General features: G+C 31.8%; 2 protein-coding genes across 4 annotated transcripts; both read left to right on the top strand.

Moving 5' to 3' along the window:
- The first annotated feature begins 1,043 nt into the window (after positions 1–1,043).
- On the top strand, positions 1,044–3,795 carry LOC105795114 (beta carbonic anhydrase 5, chloroplastic). Of its 3 annotated transcripts, none has more exons than XM_012624594.2 (9): positions 1,044–1,262; positions 1,358–1,428; positions 2,087–2,248; positions 2,333–2,381; positions 2,498–2,611; positions 2,707–2,760; positions 2,839–2,921; positions 3,043–3,145; positions 3,303–3,795. In XM_012624594.2, exons 1-9 carry the CDS (start codon positions 1,203–1,205, stop codon positions 3,501–3,503), a joined length of 897 nt encoding a protein of 298 aa, XP_012480048.1. In that variant the 5' UTR covers positions 1,044–1,202; the 3' UTR covers positions 3,504–3,795. The 3 variants fall into 3 exon arrangements, with proteins under 3 accessions (XP_012480048.1, XP_012480046.1, XP_012480047.1); XM_012624592.2 differs by having other exon boundaries at positions 1,053–1,262; positions 3,040–3,145; XM_012624593.2 differs by having other exon boundaries at positions 1,055–1,262; positions 1,361–1,428; positions 3,040–3,145.
- A 1,707-nt stretch (positions 3,796–5,502) lies between these two features.
- On the top strand, positions 5,503–6,204 carry LOC105795113 (uncharacterized). Its single transcript, XM_052628964.1, has one exon. It carries the CDS (start codon positions 5,503–5,505, stop codon positions 6,202–6,204), a length of 702 nt encoding a protein of 233 aa, XP_052484924.1.
- Positions 6,205–18,741: the final 12,537 nt, after the last annotated feature.

Genomic DNA, 18,741 nt, shown 5'->3' with positions numbered 1-18,741 from the left:
CAATCAATAATTTAAGTGAAATTTTTTAATAATTTAATAATCATTTTGTAATTTTTAAAAATTGAATAACCAATACATAGATTTACTAATAATTTAATAAAGTTGGATACAACTTAACCTTTATTTTAAAATGAAAAGAAAAGGCTTGTATATAGTAAGTATCGCCCACATCTTTTCTTTAAAAATACAAAATTGTGGTTTTGGATTAAATACAAAAGCTTGTTTGGCTTCCAAGAAAGTTCATAATTTTGAAGAGAAAGTTGTATTTTTAGTTAAATTTTATTTAATGTTATTTCCACATAGAATTTAAAGAATGACATTATTTTTATTTTTTAAATATTGAAACGTGGCGATCTACATTTTGGGAAAATTGGTTAAAAGCATAATTGTTTAAGTATCAAATTAAGAACAAAAATTTCGTAAGTATAACATTGATTAATGAGGTATAGTTCAGATACTAAATTGTATATTAATGCTAAAATAAATAAATAAATTCTTGATTTATTTATATATTTACATATAAATATATCAATTAATCTCTCATTTGATCTCTTCAAAATTGTTAAATCACAAATTAATGGTAAAAATTCATTTTACTTCTAATTCATTTTTGCTCCTTAAGTAATTTTTAGGATTTGGTCCTATGTTATAAACCACATGGCCTTAGGAGTAAAGTTATTTCAAATTTACATAAATTAGCTTAAAACCTCAAAAAATGTGAATCTTGATAAGAATTCTTTAAAGCATCGATACATTACAAAAAAAAGTAAGCGAATCAAGTGACAAAAAAAAGAAGAAGAGAAAGGCTTAAAAAAGAAAGCACAACAAGTGTTTGGATGAATACTCTCAAAGTGTAAACATGATATGGCTTGTACAGTTAAATATCATTGAAGATTTAATCTCCAGATGACTAAAATGAAAGCTTTTAAAAGTTGGATCATCAACCGGTGAATTTACCTATTCATTTATTTAGACATTGTTTTCTCCGTCTTTCTTGGAGGTTAGGACAGCAGTGATCCAACCAACACAACCACCTTTTTAAAAAAACCAAGGCTTTACCTCTTTGTTTTTATACTTTGAACGACTCCCCTAATTCTTCACTATCCCCTCTCTTAATTTCTTCCACTACTTTTCATCGCTGCCCCTCTTTACTCCTTAAAGGCACTCTCATCTTTTAACTCTTTAGATCCAACCCGATTTCAATGGCAGCTCTTCAACCAACTTCTCTCTCAAAGCATCCTTTATCTAGTGGAACTCCAACGGTATGTCTAGAATAATCCCTTTCACCCTTCTTCTCTTTTTTCGTTTAATGCTTACTTTGCATGGTCTTGAATCTGGGTTTTGCTTCTTTTGTTAGCAGATCTTTGGTTCCAAGGTCCAAAGTGGGGATTTGCTACCGACCCAGTTCAGATTTTGGACTTCTTTCAGGTTAGGGACTGTTTTATTCTGTTTCCCAGTTTTAAAATCTCAGATTTTCTTGTGGTCTATTGGAGAGGTATATCTCCATATGCTTTATCTTTTTTTTTTCTATGTTTCTTGATTTCCTACTGTTGCAGGTAAGGTGTTGAACTATTGATCTAGCAAAATGAAATTATAAAAAAAAGGAAATAAAATAGTTTGTAACTCTTTTTTGGATTGAAAATATACGCTTGGAATGTGGATGTCTATAAAAGGAAACAAATGGGATTATTGTTTATCTTTTATGTAAAAAGAATTTGATTGTAATTTTACTGCAGAGACTATTTTTGCAAGTTTAGTCTAGCTCTATGGCGTCAATAAGGCTTGAACTGATATGAAAATTGGGAATTAAGGTTGTGGTTATTAAGTTAAGCTAGTGGGGATTCACTAAGATCTTGTTTGAGTTTGCTTTTAAGCTCTGATTCTTCTTGTTTGATGATTTGTTATAGGAGAAGTTATACAATTTAAGATTACGACTACAATGCAAGTGTTTCTGGGTTGACCCTTAAGAGATAAGCTGATTTCCAATTTGGTTTTAACTCACCTGCAAATATTGTTTATTGGATTCAGTTTGACTGATAAATCCATTTTATGCTGCCACAAATGTCTTTTCTTTGACATTTGTTAGGAGCAAAACAGGTGTGAAACTGAAGGCTTCAGCAGAGCCTCCAGCGCTAACACGGGAGCTTAAAGGTGATGAACTAAAGGGCATAATGGAAATGGAAAGTGGTTGTGATTTGTTTGACAAGTTGAAAAATGGGTTCCTCAGTTTCAAAAGCCATAAATATATGTAAGCTGCAAAATCTGGACTGAGTTGTTTTAGCTTTGAATTAGAAGTGGTATTGTCATTTGATCCATTTTTATGTTTGAGCAGGGAAAACTTGGAATGCTATCAAGCACTCGCCAAGGGTCAAGCTCCTAAAGTAATGATGTTCATTCCAATGTTTCATTGTAGTTGTTTTTTTGCTATGACCTATGTTATCATGCAGTGATTGCTTGTGAGATACAGTGATATTTATGCTAACCATTTCTAGAACAGTTTATGGTGATTGCCTGTGCAGATTCAAGGGTATGCCCTTCAACCATCTTGGGATTTGAACCAGGAGAAGCCTTCATGGTTCGCAATGTTGCGAATATGGTGCCAACATACGAGGTATATACTGCTGTGCTTTTATTTCACTTAGGTTTAGTTTTGGTCTTAGGAATTGATATTGTAAATTCTGTTCACTTTCCTTTCTGTTTGTGCAGAGTGGCCCATCGGAAACTAATGCTGCACTGGAATTTGCTGTAAATTCACTTGAAGTAAGTCTTTCATCTTTATAATATCCGTGTTATGCCACCTCTCGAAGTACAACTTTTAATGATATGTTACTTTCGCAGGTTGAAAACGTTTTCATCATTGGTCATAGCTGCTGTGGTGGCATTCGTGCCCTCATGAGTATGCAAGATAAAGCGGAATCAAGGTTTAGTTAGAAAATCAACTTGTTTTTAGCAATCTAATCTAATCTACCATTAGCATCTTCTGACAAGAGCTATTAATTCTGTATGCACTGCTTACTTAGATAAACTCTCTTGTTTCAGTAGCTTTATCCGGAGTTGGGTTATTGTCGGAAAGAATGCAAAACTAAGTACAAAGGCTGCTTCTTCAAACCTCAGTTTTGACCAGCAATGCACACACTGCGAGAAGGTACTCTCATTCCCTTTTAGTTTGATTGTGTTTGGTCCAACACTAATATTCTGCTTTGGGATTTTATCCGTATTATATGCATTTCATGTTTGCGAGAAAGGGTGAAGTAGCTTAAAAAGTAAAACCGAATGATGAATTTGATGATATTCTTTTTCAGGAATCAATCAACAATTCATTGTTGAACCTGCTTACTTATCCATGGATAGAAGAGAAGGTGAAGAAAGGGATGCTTTCTCTGCACGGTGGCTACTATGACTTTGTCAACTGTACTTTCGAGAAATGGACATTGGATTACAAGGGAAGCATCATGAATGGAAAAAACAGAGTCGTAGTGAAGGATCGGTTATTTTGGTGCTAACCTTCTTGATCCATCTTATCTTTTTTATCTGTCGCTTCTGCATTCGCTGTTCCATTCACAGTTTTCTTGATTCGTAAGTGTTAAGTGTCAACGCAATCTAATAATGTTTATTCCTTGTGGTATCAAGGAATAACTACTTAGTTGTAATAATATGTTTGCTTCTGTATCTGTGGTTGAAAAGGATGTTGAAAAGAATATAGGGGACCTGGTTTTGGAAAATTGATTTTGTATGGTGTAATTCTAATTCATTTGATAACAATTTTCAACTTAATATCAATTTGTTTGATTGCTACATGGAAAGATACATGATTCGATGTTCGATTATGTCCGGAGTTTTCTCGGTTCATCCAGTAGGTCTAAGGTTTCAACCTCAACATCTGTAACCCTTTCTCCAATCCTAAATTTTTATGGATGTTATGGGTTAAATTGTAGCATCAGATAACTTTTCCATGGCATATCGGAATGAGAATATCTGATAATAGTGCTTCCCAAAGCAATTTTTTGACTATATTTTATATCCATTTTACAGTTTTTTTCTTTGAAAATGCAATATGTCATAATAATTGATGGTCTTAAAGCAACTTCTTCTATGTATTATCTGGGATTCAATATAGTGGCTTGTTGATATGGTTCATCTATGAGAATTTGGACCGAGTTTGGTGTGCTTCATCCAACTCTGCTGATTTGACTCTGACTGGGCCTAAAATTGAGCCTAACACAAAGTTCAAAATCCATGAACATTTTTAAAGAAGCTTTTCTTTTATGTAGTAGAAGAATAAAACTTTGGTGAATGTGACAGTGGGGAGATACGTAAAAGTATATTACATTATACTTTTTGCAAGCAGTTGGCTGGTCTACCCAAGAGTGATCAAAGTTTGAGCTGCCTTCAATGAGCCAATTTTTGCTTATAATGGATGAAGGCACTTTGTTTAGTTCAACTGCTCACAGAATAATGTTAAAATGAAATTAAAACGAGGTGCCCTAGTCACATAAAAAAAAAAAACTAATGTTGGTTGGCTGAATTTTATATTACAGAAGGTAATATTATATTTTAAAATAAAATTATGTTATTTAGATTCTTAATATTTTCAGCATCTCATACTATAATCTCGTACAAATAATATTAAAATATAGTAATATAAAGTGTAATTAACCTTAAATTACAAGCATAATATTAAATTTTGAATCAAATTATTTTTATTTTATTATTTTAATTAATTTAATCTATTTTTCCAAATAAAATTTAAATCTAATTAAAATATATTTTCTTAATATTGAAACAATTCATGTTATGCTTTATATTTATAACTATTATATTTATTTATTAGTATAATTATGATTATAATTATGATTGGTGATACAATCACTTTCCACTAATTATTCTAACTATGATTTGTAAATTTATTTCAACATTCGTATATTTGCTTATGAATACATAAATTATAATAAATTATCATAATTTTATAGAAATTGAGACTAAGAAACATTAACAGAACAAATTCTATAACAAAGACAATTTAGTAAAATGTACATTTAGGTAATCTCAATTTCTATTAACCAAACATAAAAATTCAAACCAAATGAATGAAATAAGATAATATACATACAAAACATCTTGCTTGTAATTTTACATTCCTCTAATCCTATTATGAAAAGTAGTCTTACATTACTTGAACCAAATGCTTATAAACTATTATCCAAATAAAAAAATTGTTAAATACCTATATATATATATATATATATATATACTTAAATTTTATATTATTTTTTCGGAAGATTATATTTTTCTATTTACGTAAAAGTATTTGATACAGATTTCGCACCTTCTTAGCATGATTCCACCATAAGTCAAGTATGTAGATGAGAAATTGGTACAAACAACGTGGAGCCAAATCCCACCAAACCATCTCTCATCCTCTCCTATAAAAGGCTTGCTACTCATAGACAACAATCCACACACAAATACACTCAAAATTCTTTGCTTTCTATTCTGTTAACCATGGCTTATAACATTCGTCACCCTTTCTTCCTTTTCCAACTTTTACTTATTTGTGTCTCACCAATGATTGGTAGCCACACCGTCTCGTCAGCAACTCGACGTTTATTCGAGACACAAACAACCTCATCGGAGCTGCCACAATTGGCTTCAAAATACGAAAAGCACGAAGAGTCTGAATATGAAAAGCTAGAATACAAACAGCCAAAGTATCATGAAGAGTACCCAAAACATGAGAAGCCTGAAATGCACGAGGAAAAACAAAAACCCTGCAAACAACATGAAGAGTACGAGAAAGAAAAACCCGAGTTCCCCAAACGGGAAAAGCCTAAAGAGCACGAGAAACACGAAGTTGAATATCCGAAAATACCCGAGTACAAGGAAAAGCAAGATGAGGGTAAGGAACATAAACATGAAGAGTATCACGAGTCACACGAATCGAAGGAGCACGAAGAGTACGAGAAAGAAAAACCCAAGTTCCCCAAATGGGAAAAGCCTAAAGAGCATGAGAAACACGAAATCGAATATCCGGAAATACCCGAGTACAAGAAAAAACAAGATGAGCGTAAGGAACATAAACATGAGTTCCCAAAGCATGAAAAAGAAGAGGAGAAAAAATCCGAGAAAAAGGCAGAGTACCCTGAGTGGGCTAAAATGCCTGAATGGCCGAAGTCTACTCAATCTGACTCGGGAACTAAGCCTTGAACCATATGACACTGGTGCATGTGCCATCATCATGCGGTAATTGCATGGTATATCATAATTATATAGTTAATAAAAAAGATGGTGAGCGGGAAATGTGTGTGTGCATTCCTCCATGCACCAATGGTGAATCTCTTTGCATACATAGAGATTTTGAATGGTTATAGTTTATGTTATATTGTATGTTCTAGTGAAATTAATTTTGAATGTTGTATCTAATGTTAACATCACTTGGCTTGATTTATGTTATAATGAAGTTTATGTTATGTATTTTACTTTAATGATATTGCATGTATTGTTAATTTAACATAACTTGATCATTATACTCTTCTACTTTAACAAAAGTTAATTTTCTTAATTACAAATTGCATGTCTTGTTTAAACCTTTTACAAGTTAACACATATAAATATATGACAATATAATTACAAGTTAAGACAGGTATAAATATATATGTTTGATTAATTATAATGTAGAATCTAATCAATATAGTGTACAACGAACAAAAATTTGATAAAATTGAACTAATCCAAAAAAGTTAAACAAAATCATACAAAACATACACACAAAATTAGATAAAGACCCACACATTTTAATTATAAATAGTAAAACTTCAACCCGAACCTTCGAAAGTCAAAATCTCAACTTTTACCATGTCATAAACTTATCTACAACATCAATATATTTTGATACATTCATGATTCTATACTATTTTAATTCCTTTATATAATTGTATTATATTTAAAATTATTCGAAATTATTAAATTTAGGGTGGAGAATGGGTCCATATCATAATTCCAAACTAATTGACAGTGTGATACATGTTAGGACCATGGGCCACTAACCCCTCATGCCATAGCAATTGCCTTTGACCCCGAGGTGAAAGTTGCCTTTGACCCCAAGGTGAAAGTTCAATCTTATTATAAACTAAGATAGCTTTGTTGGCCCATAAAATTTTGAACCAAATAAGCAATTTTAATAAAGGTAATCAATACCATGTTGATTCTGGTTTTCTAATAAATTATATATTATTTTGGTAAAAAAATTATATATTATATATATATGTTAATACTGGGTATTAGCATGGGAGGATATAAGAAGAGAAGGTGATAGTGCTAAGGAGGCTGCTTCATCTAGATAGGCGGAAAGCCATAAAAAGAAGGGAGTAGAAGAGGAGTGAGGAAGGCCTAAGAGCAAAGGAAACGGAGTGCTAAAAGTGAGTGCTTAGGGTTGCTGAGGAGGTAAAAAATCTTTTATTCATCGTTTTGGAGTGCATTTGTAGAGGGGAGGTTCTATGGTTGGCAGTGCCGTGTCACCAATAGGACGGTGGTGGCCCATTCGTATAGTTAGCCAGGTGGGGAGAGAGGCTCATTATAATGACTCCAAGAGGCTTCATAGGGCTTGGCCTCCCAAAATTTTTGCAACAGGTCCATCTTCAAGGCCATTATTTGCACTTCCAATGAAACATTGTTGCCATAGGACCCTAGCCTTGAGAACCAACTAGATAATTGTTGTCAGTAATCAGATCATCTGACTCACGCCGATCATGATCCTATTAATGTGGTGTCTTCAAGTATATTTTCTCTTGTACAATATGTCGTAACAATTATTAGTCTTAAAGCAACTTCTTCTATATATTATCTGGGACTGAATATAATGGCTTGTTGATATGGTTCATCTATAAGAATTTGGACCGAGTTTGGTATGCTTCATCCAACTCTGCTGATTTGACTCTGACTGGGACTAAAACTGAGCCTAACACAAAGTTGAAAATCCATAAACATTTTTAAAGAAGCTTTTCTTTTATGTAGTAGAAGAATAAAACTTTGGTGAATGTGACAGTGGGGAGATACGTAAAGTATATAACATTATACTTTTTGCAAGCAGTTGGCTGGTCTACCCAAGAGTGATCAAAGTTTGAGCTGCCTTCAATGAGCCAATTTTTGCCCATAATGGATAAAGGCACTTTGTTTAGTTCAACTGCTCACAGAATAATGTTAAAATGAAATTAAAATAAGGTGGCCTGGTCACACACACACACACACAAAAAAAAAACTAATGTTGGTTGGTTGAATTTTATATTACCGAATGTAATATTATATTTTCAAATAAAATTATGTTATTTAGATTCTTAATATTTTGAGCATTCCATACTATAATCTCGTATACATAATATTAAAATATAGTAATATAAAGTGTAATTAGCCTTAAATTACAAGCATAATATTAAATTTTGAATCAATTAATTATTATTTCTATTATTTTAATTAATTTAGTCTATTTTTCCAAAATAAAATTTAAATCTAATTAAAATAATTTTTCCTTAATATTATTAATAAATTTATTTCAACATCATATATTTACTTATTAATACATAAATTATAATAATTTATCATAATTTTATGGAAATTGAGACCAAGAAACATTAAGAGAACAAATTCTATAACAAAGACAATTTAGTAAAATGTACTTTTAGGTAATTTTAAGTACTCTTAACCAAACACAAAAATTCAAATCAAATGAACCAAATAAGATAATATAACATATAGAACATCCTACTTGTATTCTTACATTCCCATAATCATATTATGAAAAGTAATATTATATTACACGAGCCAAATGCTCTCACAAACTATTATCCAAATAAAAAAAAATTGTTGAATATAATTTTTATAACATTTTTTCATATATTTGCAAGATTATATTTTGTATATTTACTTAAAAATATTTGACATAGATTGAACACCTTCTTAACATAATCCCACCATAAGTCAAGTATGTAGATGAGAAATTGGTACAAACAACGTGGGGCCAAATCCCACCAAACCATCTCTCATCCTCTCCTATAAAAGGCTTGTTACACATACACAACTATCCACACACAAATACACTCAAAATTCTTTTCTTTGTATGTTGTTGACCATGGCTCATAACACTCGTCACCTTTTCTTCCTTTTTCAACTTTTACTCATTAGTGTCTCACTAATGATCGGTAGCCACACCATCTCAACAGCGGCTCGACGTTTATTCGAGACACAAACAACCTCACCGGAGCTATCACAATTGGCTTCAAAAAACAAAAAGCAGGAAGAGTCTGAATACGAAAAGCTGGAATACAAACAGCCAAAGTATGACGAAGAGTACCCAAAACATGAGAAGCTTGAAATTCACAAGGAGGAAAAACAAAAACCCTGCAAGCAACATGAAGAGTACCACGAGTCACACAAATCGAAGGAGCAGGAAGAGTACCAAAAAGAAAAACCCGAGTTCCCCAAATTGGAAAAGCCTAAAGAGCACGAAAAACACGAAGTCGAATATCCAAAAATACCCGAGTACAAGGAAAACCAAGATGAGGGTAAGGAACATAAACATGAAGAGTACCACGAATCACGCGAATCGAAGGAGCACGAAAAGTACGAGAAAGAAAAGCCCGAGTTCCCCAAATTGGAAAAGCCTAAAGAGCACGAGAAACACGAAGTCGAATATCCGGAAATACCCGAGTACAAGGAAAAGCAAGATGAGGGTAAGGAACATAAACATGAAGAGTACCACGAGTCACACGAATTGAAGGAGCATGAAGAGTACGAGAAAGAAAAACCCGAGTTCCTCAAATTGGAAAAGCCTAAAGATCATGAGTAACACGAAGTCGAATATCTGAAAATAACCGAGTATAAGGAAAAGCAAGATGAGGGTAGGGATCATAAACATGAGGAGTGCCACGAGTCACACGAATCGAAGGAGCACGAAACGTACGAGAAAGAAAAACCTAATTTCCCCAAAGGGGAAAAGCCTAAAGAGCACGAGAAACACGAAGTCGAATATCCAAAAATACCCGAGTACAAGGAAAAACAAGATGAGGGTAAGGAACATAAGCATGAGTTCCCAAAGCATGAAAAAGAAGAGGAGAAAAAACCTGAGAAAAAAGGCAGAGTACTCTAAGTGGGTTAAAATGCCTGAATGGTCGAAGTCCATGTTTACTCAATCCGGCTCGGGCACTAAGCCTTGAACCATATGACACCGGTGCATGTGCCATCATCATGCAGTAATTTCATGGTATATCGTAATATAACGTCTAGTCCGAGTTTGGAGTTTTACAGGCATGTGGGCTCTTTTGAGTAAGTATAGTTAGGAAATGAGTTTTGGATTGCATAATTGAGGTCGAGATTTTGTAAACTTCGATGATTGATGTGTATGATTATCCAATCAACAAAATATTTATTTCTTTTTGTGTGTGTTTTGTCTCGTGTGATAAGTATATAGTATGTTTTACTCCAATTCTCATGGCATGTGACATTGTGGCTATTCTAATTAAATTTATTTGTTATTATTGAAATATGTCTTATCTATTCTGTAAAGCATGAAATCTCATGCCTATTCATTTCTGTTAAACATACGATTGCATGTTCAACATGCTTACTGTTCTGATTCTGTATTTGCATGCTATGTCACATTGCATAGGGTTGGGATGATATTGTAAGGAGGAAGTATTGACAGTTTAATGACTTGCACTATCTAGTGGTTTAACACACATATCTGTTACTTCATTATGCAGGGCGATACTTATCTGCGACTCTTGTGGCATTGTCCACAATTATTTGTTGGTGTGTTTTGGATGGACAAGTTTTGGGGAACTCTATTTGGTGTGTTACAGAGTTGGGTAGGAAATTTTCGAAAAAAAAATTTGAATTCTGTTTTTCTGAAAAATACTACATTAACATAATCATGCATTCTCAATTTTGGCCAATTGAATTTTATAAAATTCTCTGTGACACCCTGATCTACTTATTACATTATATGTGCTTATGCTTGAGTTAAGTTACACATTGAGCTTCATAGCTCACCCAATTATTTAATCATTTTAGGCAATCCGCTGACTTAGGATTGGACGACGTTCGAGAGCTTGGATTGATTTTCTCACATAATATTTTATTAAATAATTATTAATTAAAATTTATGGACTTTTGGACTCTTGGACTAATTTTCGGAATTTATTTTGGTTTTGGGTTTTGTTGAGTTTTTTAGATAATTAGTTTAAATATTCTGCATAAATTTTCTGTTATTTGAAAAGGATGTTCGAATTTTCTTTTCAAAATTGAAACGTTTAAGAATTTTTACCACTGCAAATTCAGAATAAGTGAATTTGTTTTTCAGAAAGAGTAAATAAGTTAATATTACGATTTTCGGTTTGATTTGGTGGAAAGTAATACATGTTTTCGAAAATACTTATTTGACAATAATTAAGTTTTCTAGGAAATAAACGTAAATGAATTTTTTTTTTGCAAAATTACTAATGCAAGAACAAGCAATGTTTTGGGAAGCGAATAACCTAGCTTTAAGTAGTCGGTCTAACCCTCAAGATCGGTCATAATTTCTAGGCGAGTTTGGGATGTTACACTAGCAAGTCCATATAAACTTACGACAAAACAACAACGACATGACATCGTGGTTTAATCTACAATTTTTCCTTTTCTTCAATTATCATATGGTTGATTCAAGTTCGACCTATAATAATTGATTACAATTTATCAATTCCAATTACCTTATATCATCCTATTATAAATATAAGTCGGTTCAATTCAGTTTTCAAAAGTTCCTAAAGTTTTGAATTTTATTAAATTAATTCCTAAAATCGAAATAGCTATATCTTTCAAGTTTAAGCTTCATTGTTCAATCTGATTTCAATTTCATCCTTCTATAACCCTCTATTATCTATAAGTACAGAAATTTCAAACCAATTTTGAAATATTTACACTTTAATCCCTAAGTTCAAAACTATAAGTTTTCACTTTAGAAATTAATCCTTTTTCACATCTAAGCATCTAATCTAACCAAATGACACCAATTTCATGATTAGCTAGATCAAGCTTCTGAGACTTCAAAAAAACAAAAAAAAAAAAAAACAGACTTAAAGTCACTTATCAATTTGAAGAACAGAGCTTAGCCGAATGCTAAGAGCTTAAAAATGGCTTCTTTTGTTTTTGTTGCAAACGGTGGAGAGAAGAGGGAAATGAAGATTGACCATATATATATATATATATATATATATATATATATATATATATATATATATATATATTTTTATGTTTTAACATATAATATTAATAATGTAATCATAATTATACTTTGGTGAATTTGACAGTTGGGAGATACGTAAAGTATATAACATTATGCTTTTTGCAAGCAGTTGGCTGGTCTACCCAAGAGTGATCAAAGTTTGAGTTGCCTTCAATGAGCCAATTTTTGCCTATAATGTATAAAGGCACTTTGTCTAGTTCAACTGCTCACAGAACAATGTTAAAATGAAATTAAAACAAGGTGGGCTGGTCACACCAAAAAAAATAAAATATTAATGTCGTGTTTGGTTGGTCGAATTTTGCATTATTGAATGTAATATTATATTTTAAAATAAAATTATGTGATTTGAATTCTTAATATTCTGAGCATTCCATATTATAATCTCGTACAAATAGTATCAAAATATAGTAATATAAAGTATAATTAATCTTAAAATGACAAGCATAATATTAAATTTTAAATCAAAATATTCTGAATTTTTTATTTTAATTAATTTAGTCTATTTTTCCAAAATAAAATTTAAATCTAATTACAAACAATTTTTCCTTAATACTGAAACAACTCATGTTATACTTTAAAATTATAAGTATTATATTTATTTATTAGTATATTAATTATGATTATAATTATGGTGGGGATACAATCGCTTTCCACTAAATATTTTAACTATGATTTATAAATTTATTTCAACATCGTATATTTACTTATTAATACATAATTTATCATAATTTATCATAATTTTATGGAAATTGAGACCAAGAAACATTAAGAGAACAAATTCTATAACAAAGACAATTTAGAAAAAAATGTACTTTTAGGTAATTTTAAGTACTCTTAACCAAACACAAAAATTCAAATCAAATGAACTAAATAAGATAATATAACATACGGAACATCCCACTTGTAATCTTACATTCCCGTAATCTTATTATGAAAAGTAATCTTATATTACTCGAACCACATGCTGCCACAAATTATTATCTAAATAAAGAAAAACACTTAATTTTTATAACATTTTTTTTTCATATATTTGAAAGATTATATTTTGTATATTTACGTAGAAATATTTGACATAGATTGAACACCTTCTTAACATAATCCCACCATAAGTCAAGCACGTAGATGAGAAATTGGTACAAACAACGTGGGGCCAAATCCCACCAAACCATCTCTCATCCTCTCCTATAAAAGGCTTGTTACACATACACAACAATCCACACACAAATACACTCAAATTTCTTTGCTTTGTATTTCGTTAACCATGGCTCATAACACTCGTCGCCCTTTCTTTCTTTTCCAACTTTTACTCGTTAGTGTCTCACTAATGATCGGTAGCCACACCGTCTCGACAGCGGCTCGACGTTTATTCGAGACACAAACAACCTCATCAGAGTTGCCACAATTAGCTTCAAAATACGAAAAGCAGGAAGAGTCTGAATATGAAAAGCCGAATACAAACAGCCAAAGTATGACGAAGAGTACCCAAAACATGAGAAGCCTGAAATGCAAAAGGAGGAAAAACAAAAACCCTGCAAGCAACAGGAAGAGTACCACGAGTCACACAAATCGAAGGAGCACGAAGAGTACCAAAAAGAAAAACCCGAGTTCCCCAAGTTGGAAAAGCCTAAAGAGCACGAGAAACACGAAGTCGAATATCCGAAAATACCCGAGTACAAGGAAAAGCAAGATGAGGGTAAGGAACATAAACATGAAGAGTACCACGAATCACGCGAATCGAAGGAGCACAAAGAGTACGAGAAAGAAAAACCCGAGTTCCCCAAATTGGAAAAGCCTAAAGAGCACGAGAAACACGAAGTCGAATATCCGGAAATACCCGAGTACAAGGAAAAGCAAGATGAGGGTAAGGAACATAAACATGAGGAGTGCCACGAGTCACACGAATCGAAGGAGCACGAAGAGTACGAGAAAGAAAAACCCAATTTCCCCAAAGGGGAAAAGCCCAAAGAGCACGAGAAACATGAAGTCGAATATCCGAAAATACCCGAGTACAAGGAAAAACAAGATGAGGGCAAGGAACATAAACATGAGGAGTGCCACGAGTCACACGAATCGAAGGAGCACGAAGAGTACGAGAAAGAAAAACCCAATTTCCCCAAAGGGGAAAAGCCTAAAGAGCACGAGAAACACGAAGTCGAATATCCGAAAATACCCGAGTACAAGGAAAAACAAGATGAGGGTAAGGAACATAAACATGAGTTCCAAAAGCATGGAAAAGAAGAGGAAAAAAAACCTGAGAAAAAGGCAGAGTACTCTGAGTGGGTTAAAATGCCTGAGTGGCCAAAGTCCATGTTTACTCAATCTGGCTCGGGCACTAAGCCTTGAACCATATGACACTGGTGCATGTGCCATCATCATGCAGTAATTTCATGGTATATCTTAATTATATTGTTAATAAAAAAAAGATGGTGAGTGAAAAATGTGCGTGCATTCCTCCATGCACCAATGGTGAATCTCTTTGCATACATAGAGATTCTGAATGATTATAGTTTATGTTATATTTTATGTTGTAGTGAAATTAATTTTGAATGTTGTTTTTAAATTTTAATACCACTTGGCTTGATTTATGTTTTAACGAAGCTTATGTTATGTATTTTACTTTAATGATATTGCATGTATTGTTAATTTAACATTGCATGATCATTATACTCTTCTACTATTAATTATAAATTGCACTGTTGTGTTTAAACTTTTTACAAGTTAAGATATGTATAAATATATGACAATATAATTATAAGTTTTAGTTCAATGTTAGTTATCTTAGTATGTTATTGATGATCTTAACTACATTTAAACAAATTCCACTTAAAATTTTAATAAATAATAACAAATAATTATTGTAATATAATACATTAAATGCAACAAAAATGAAATAAATAAAATACAATAGCAAATAATTGTTATAATATGTACCATATTCTTAACTGAAATAGGGTCTAACCTATAATCCCTAAAATTTCAGTTTAAATATTTTTATACTTACCATATTATTAGAACTCTTTTTAAATATATTAAAATTTTAATTATACTAATTTAATTTAAATTATTAATTATCTTAACTAAAATCTAAAATTTTATTTAACCTATTAATTAAATTCCTAATTATCTTATCTAAATTAAAAATCTAAATATCCTAATTTAATTTAAATTCTTAATTATCTTAATTTGTAACCTCCTCCGCCCGGCTAGGGAGATTACATCGCCCGCCAAGATGGTCTAGTAGCGATCGGGGTTTAAAAACAGTCGAATTTAAAACATTTATTTATTTTTAAAAAAAATTTAGTCTATTTTCGGAAGAACGCATGAGTTAGCAAAAACGATTTATTTCCAACACTTTTAATTTTGTTATTTTCATTTTTACCCTTCAAGTTACGCAATTCATGTTTTTCATCTTTAAATTTATATATTATTTAATTTAAGTCCTTCACTTTAAGATATTGATACCATTTATATTATTAGATGATTATTGTTGTTAATTAATATTACTTCCGTTAAAAATTTTATTATTGTTAATATTACACGGTTATAATCATAGTATCATCATATCTTTTTCTGTTATTTTACTATATATTATTATCACTATTAAATAGTATCATTATTCCTACTATTATTTTTGTTATTTTATTATTTGTGTTGTTATTACTAGCATTATGAGGATGCTAATCCTTCCTCGTACGTAACTGACTCCCGAACCCACTTCTTGAATTTCGTAAAAGAAATCGTCATTTAATAATTTTGACATTTTATTAAAATGATTAAATTTTGAGGTGATCCAATCACATATAATAAAAAAGATTAGTGGCGATTCCGTCTTCCTTTTTAAAAAATAAAATAGTTCAAGACAAAAAAAAAAACGTTTCGACAATAGACATATCATCAGCAAAACTCAATGAATATTATTCTATTCCAATCATGGTCCATTACATCGAACTCATTGCTTCACTCTCTATTCAAACATTAAAACATATACCAACCAAATCAACTTGACAATATCCAAGCTTATTCCATTCTCCTAGTGCAAATTCAATTATCATATAACTATAACAATTTATTCTGCTCATCCTTCAAATTAACTCACCTACTAAACCTATTTATTCATCATCATGTAAGTGCCACCATGATTTTCACACAAGGTATCAAAATCATCCAGTACTCTTTATCAACCTATTATGTTATCTCTTACTCATTAACCACTCAAAACATCACAACATATTACAAACACATAATTCATACCATTGTCAAAATATCATATATCACTGTTTCAAATAAACTAATCCAATGTTTCCACAATTTGGCATCAAAACATATCAAATTAACTTAAATAAACTCACCTTAATCAACCAAGCCTTTTAACCATTTCATGACATTATATTAGCCATTTAATTGCATGCTCAAATGCGCCATTTCAAATGCCAAATGCATAATTCAATCCATTTACTAATGCATATGTTTTCCACTAAGCATTATCTCTGCCATAATTCTATCAACATGGATTTCTAGCCATATAATTATACAAGTAAACCAAAACAAACTCCTATGTACATGCTACACATAACCAAGCCATTATGCGGTCTAAAGACTACCGAACCAATCTTTGGGATAGTGTGAGCTTGGACGATCCGTTTGACTTGTTCGCAAGTTGGCGATCTACGAGGAAAGGGAAAACAAACGAGGTAAGCATATACAATGCTTAGTAAGTTCATAGGCATTAAACCAATAACTTACCTCAATTTACAATATAACACTACTTGCTACTTAGCTTGGTAAAGTTTTCCTAACTTGAAAAAATCAAATATAAAAAAGGTGAGTAAACATTTAACCACATTATATAGCAAATCAAATATAAAACAAACCTAATTACTTAGAATCACATTCAATCTCATTCTCACCCCAATTCATATTAAACCATATGAAATTCATTCCCATATCATTTCAATTAATCTTTATATCAAATATACACCAAATACATATTTAATGTCAATCACTACTTCGTTTCATAACACAAATTCTGAATCATAGTCATCGACTTGTCACATTTCCATATTGGCCCCCCAGGCTTGTATAACCGATTCACAATATTTATATGTATCATCAAATCATTATATCAACTCAATTTTAATATCATTTATCCCATTTACATATCCCTATTAACCTGAATCGGACTCAGACGGATACACGAATCCAATCAATCACGCCAGTTTGGAACCCAGTGCCTCTTCCGACAATGCCAAAGTAAATAGTTTGCACTTAGCACTCATCAATGTGTTTGGCACCCATTGCCTCATTGATATAACCGAAGTGATTTAGCACCCAGTGTCACAACGACACATAGTCGAAGTAACTTGAACTATTTCTATCTTATGGCATGCCAACTATATCCGACTCTACCCGAACAATTAATAGGGTAACAATTTCTCAATTTCATTACATAATTTTGTCAACCAACCATCAATCCTCACATATGATATTCTATCACATAACAATACTAATTCAATTTCACATTTATAGCATTATATCATATTTTTAAATATATTCAATTCGGTCCTTATTACTACCGACCGATGTAAATCGAATCAATTTAGCTTGGTTTATCAAATCATCAATTTATGACATAACATATCCGATTTCATTCCAATTCAAGGTCATTCAAGAAAAAACTATCATTCCCAAAAATTCTCTCACTTTTGCTGTCCCATTTTTCCACTTCCTCACCTTCAGTTTTCTTTTTTTTTTCATCTATATTTTTCCTTTGTTTCTTTTCTCAGCCTTCAGTTTTTGTTACTAAATTTTCTTTTTTCGTGTGGATTTCTTTTTGCTGCAACTCCTTTTGTCAGATTTCTTTAGTTTTCTACTTCTTTTATCTTTTCTTTTTCTTTCTTCTTGTTTGTTTCCATTAAATTGCAAAATAGCACTCTGTTGTTCACTCCAGTGTTGCCTATTTTTTGTTTCACCACCATTCAGATTGTGATTCTTCCTATTATAATCTTTAAGTAAGTGTAATTTGTTGGTTTTTCTTCTAAGAAGGTTGATTTTGGTTTCTTTGGGAGATCTGATAGATTTATCTTGGTTGAATGGGGTTCCGATTAATTATATTTCTATTAGGTGAAATTTGTGAGGTGCTTACTCTCTCAACGAGTTGAGGATTTAAGCAATCTCCTCTTCTAGGGGTTGTCCGGTGTTAGGTGGTAATGGTAGAATGCCTATTGTTCTTTTGGGTTGAATATTCTGTTTGAGTAAGTGTCTAATAAGTGTGTCGATTGGGAGAAAATTTGTGCTAATTGGTTAATTGTGGATGTCGTTTGTACAGATTTTAGAGTGCTGTTGTTCTATCGACATCCCAGAAGTAATAAGGTGTGTGGTGCTAACTTGAAACTTCATAAAGCAGTGAAAAATTGAGACCAAATGGCCAGAAAAGGCCCCTTACAAAAAACAAATTACGGAAATAAGCC

Source organism: Gossypium raimondii, chromosome 3 (genome assembly GCF_025698545.1).
Source record: "Gossypium raimondii isolate GPD5lz chromosome 3, ASM2569854v1, whole genome shotgun sequence".
Taxonomy (NCBI): domain Eukaryota; kingdom Viridiplantae; phylum Streptophyta; class Magnoliopsida; order Malvales; family Malvaceae; genus Gossypium; species Gossypium raimondii.
Note: the sequence above shows the minus strand (reverse complement) of the source record. Positions and strands in the feature narration are given on the sequence as shown.